General features: G+C 42.5%; 1 protein-coding gene across 1 annotated transcript in view; it reads left to right on the top strand.

Moving 5' to 3' along the window:
- Positions 1 to 739: 739 nt before the first annotated feature.
- Positions 740 to 3,032, top strand: part of DIO1 (deiodinase, iodothyronine, type I) — a 4,107-nt gene continuing 1,814 nt past the window's right edge. The window contains 2 exon segments of the mRNA XM_010289338.1: positions 740 to 1,070; positions 2,705 to 2,848. Of these exon segments, the coding sequence (XP_010287640.1) occupies positions 740 to 1,070; positions 2,705 to 2,848 (475 nt within the window).

The following is a 3,032-nucleotide window of genomic DNA, read 5'->3' as shown; positions in this document are numbered from 1 at the left end:
CAGCAATGGGGCATCGTTGCATGCATGTATTGGTGCATGCTATATACAAACCCATATAGATTATAGTCATATGCCTATATATATATTATAAATGTGCATTATATATTTTGATCATTTATGTTTTTATGTATCATGGTATATATATATTTTGGGGGTATCCTTCCAGCCCCAAAGTGACAAATACTGGTGCGCAGCAGAGCACCGAAGGAACAGTGCTGTAGGAACAGGACACTGGTTGCATAGCACATGCAAAACGCAAATGGCTGCATCAATCCAAGACCTCAAGCATCAGCATCATCCATGGTCCCATATTAAATTTTTAGAGCTCCGAGCCCTGCACGTGCAGGATCCAAACTCATAACTGCTGGCAGGATCAGGCCCTCAGGTTCTGCTAACATAATTCTTATTTGTGATCTGTGGTCCTGGGAAAAACATCCTGATTTGGCTCCTCTCATTAGCAAAATAAAGGACATATTTGTGAATGAGTCTTATAACCATGCAGTTAGCACTGAAAATCTATCTGTCGCTGTAATTAATGCCTTTGGTGCAGATGAAGATAGTGCAGCTGACAGGCTCCTTGCTCACGCAGACACTGAAGTCCACGGAGAGGTGACAGCGTGCAAAGCAAGGCAGAAATTTGTCTAAACACGTGAACATTTTTCCTCCCCCTCGCCCTCTACCTTTGCCCCTGCTGTCACGCTGCATTCCTGTCGGAAGCGATCAGACCTCCTTCACCACGATGTTCAGTGTCAGGGTCTTCCTACAAAAAATCCTGATTCTTCTGCACATTACTACATGTGTTGTCATTGGCAAAACGCTGATGATACTGTTCCCCAATGCCATGAAAAGGTACATCCTAAAACAGGGTGAAAAGAGCAGAATGAATGAGAATCCAAAGTTCAGCTATGAAAACTGGGGTCCGACGTTTTTCAGCTTCAAGTATTTGCTCTTCGTGCTGAAGGTGAAGTGGAAGAGGCTGGAGGATGAAGCTTACGAGGGACATCCCGCTCCCAACACACCGGTGGTGACTTTCAGCGGGGAAGTTCATCACCTCTTGGATTTCATGCAAGGTCGGTAAATCTGCCACATAGATGGGTTTGGTTTGCTAAGATGATAAATGAGAAGAGGCTGCTGTGGGAATAGGGACAGACAGCTGGCATGAGAGTGCACAACATGGCAGACCAGACTATCAGCATTCACTCGATGGAAAAAGATGCAGCACATTCCCTCCAGCTGTCTGCCTCTTGATTTGCAAAAATAAGCCATGTTTATCATCCTGGCTGCAATATCCCTTCACACCAGTCAGCTTATGAACCTCTTGGAAAAGCTGGTTCAGCCTGGAAATACCTTTTCACTGAAAGCTAAGATAATTTGTTTTAGGGAGAGAAGACCCAGAATCAGAACTGTGTGTGCAGTGATTCATGAGTATTGGCTGTCATTCCCTATATGTACAGCAAGTCCCTCACCAGCTCCCTTTAGCCAGCCTAAAGCCTAGGAAGCACACGGTGGGGTTTTTTCCCAGATTCAAAGTGGCTAGAAATAAAACAGAAGAAAAAGTAGCTGCTTTGTACTTTGTCCTCTGTCTCCCACCGAGATCACTGTAGAACGTGGAATTAAACATTAAGCTGCAGTCTCGATCCCCATGGCAGGGATTACCTCCTTCTCAAACTCTGTTTTTCTAATTATATATAGATATAGATATATTTATGCAGAAAATAGGATGCAAATTTGGAAAAATACACAATATCTACAGTGAGGCACCCCCTTTATTAGATTCTTTAGGATATGGATCTATATTAACAGCAATTTTTGAAGTTAAGCCCAGCCAGAAGGAAGATTTTGAACAAATTTTAGATAACTTAGCATAACCATAGACTAAAAGAGGCACTTAAAAATCCTGCAAGTTCTCTGAAATCGAGGCTTGCAAGCAGATGCTAATACCTGTGGGCACATACTGTGTTAATTTGTAAGCAACTGCATAGACACTTTTGCCAGAGGCTTGTGTAATATTAGTTTAATAAATAATAATATATAAACAGAGTTCTGTTTGGACAGGAAATTGCAGAAATGCATTGAACACATGAAAGCATGCGATGCATGACTGAAAAGTCTGCAGCTTCCACTCGGCTCAGCTAGAACTGGCATCTCTGAAAAAAATCAAGACATGTCCAAAAGGTTTATTAAAAGGTAGTAGGACCCTCTGCTTCTATGTCCATCCCTGAAGCACTGTCCTTCGAAAAACCTTGCAGATGATCGTGTTAGTATTTTTTAAGTTCCTTTGTACTAAGGATCTCGGGGAGGCTGCAATGTGCTACATGCTGTATACCCATTTTAGACAAGTGTCCTATCCCAAAATGTTGGGAATTTGAGAATTGGCTGTTGTGATGAGGACACGAGAGAAGATGTGTGACCGCACAGTGCCTCCTGCTTTTACTGGACCTAACAAAGGAAAGGGTGTCCCTCGGTTAAGCTCTGGCACAGGTCACAGCCAGGCTAGGGACAAGAAAGTTGCTTTCTGCCTGTTTTGCATAGATGCAGATGCTCTGCTGCCGCTTTTAATGTCCTAAGAAGAAAGTGATGGGGTAAGTGACATACCTACTGTTTCCCAGGAAACCCTGTGGCAGAGGCCCAATTCAGAGCATAATTTAATTCTGTCCTTCCTCCCACCACTGATTTAACCACAAACTGTCCCATTTTTTTCCAGGTAGCCGACCTTTAGTCCTGAATTTTGGAAGCTGCACCTGACCTTCGTTTATGATAAAATTTGATGAGTTCAACAAGCTCATCAAAGATTTCAGCTCTATAGCAGATTTTCTTATCATCTACATCGAAGAAGCTCATGCAGTAGGTACAGTACAAATATCACAGTAATGCCTACCAAAACTTCACACACGTATCATTCCCTTCAGGAAGAAAAGTATGTTAGCAAAGGAGGGAACTACAAATGGGAAAGAAATGTTCCTCAAATCAAAAATGGAAACACCAAATTTAGGCAGCTGTTTGTGTCCCGAGTTCTCCAAAGATTTTACTCA

The sequence above is a fragment of the Phaethon lepturus genome, unplaced genomic scaffold, assembly GCF_000687285.1.
Source record: "Phaethon lepturus isolate BGI_N335 unplaced genomic scaffold, ASM68728v1 scaffold55706, whole genome shotgun sequence".
Lineage (NCBI taxonomy): Eukaryota > Metazoa > Chordata > Aves > Phaethontiformes > Phaethontidae > Phaethon > Phaethon lepturus.
The sequence above is the reverse complement of the archived record's forward strand: the minus strand, read 5'-3'. Positions and strand labels throughout refer to the sequence as shown.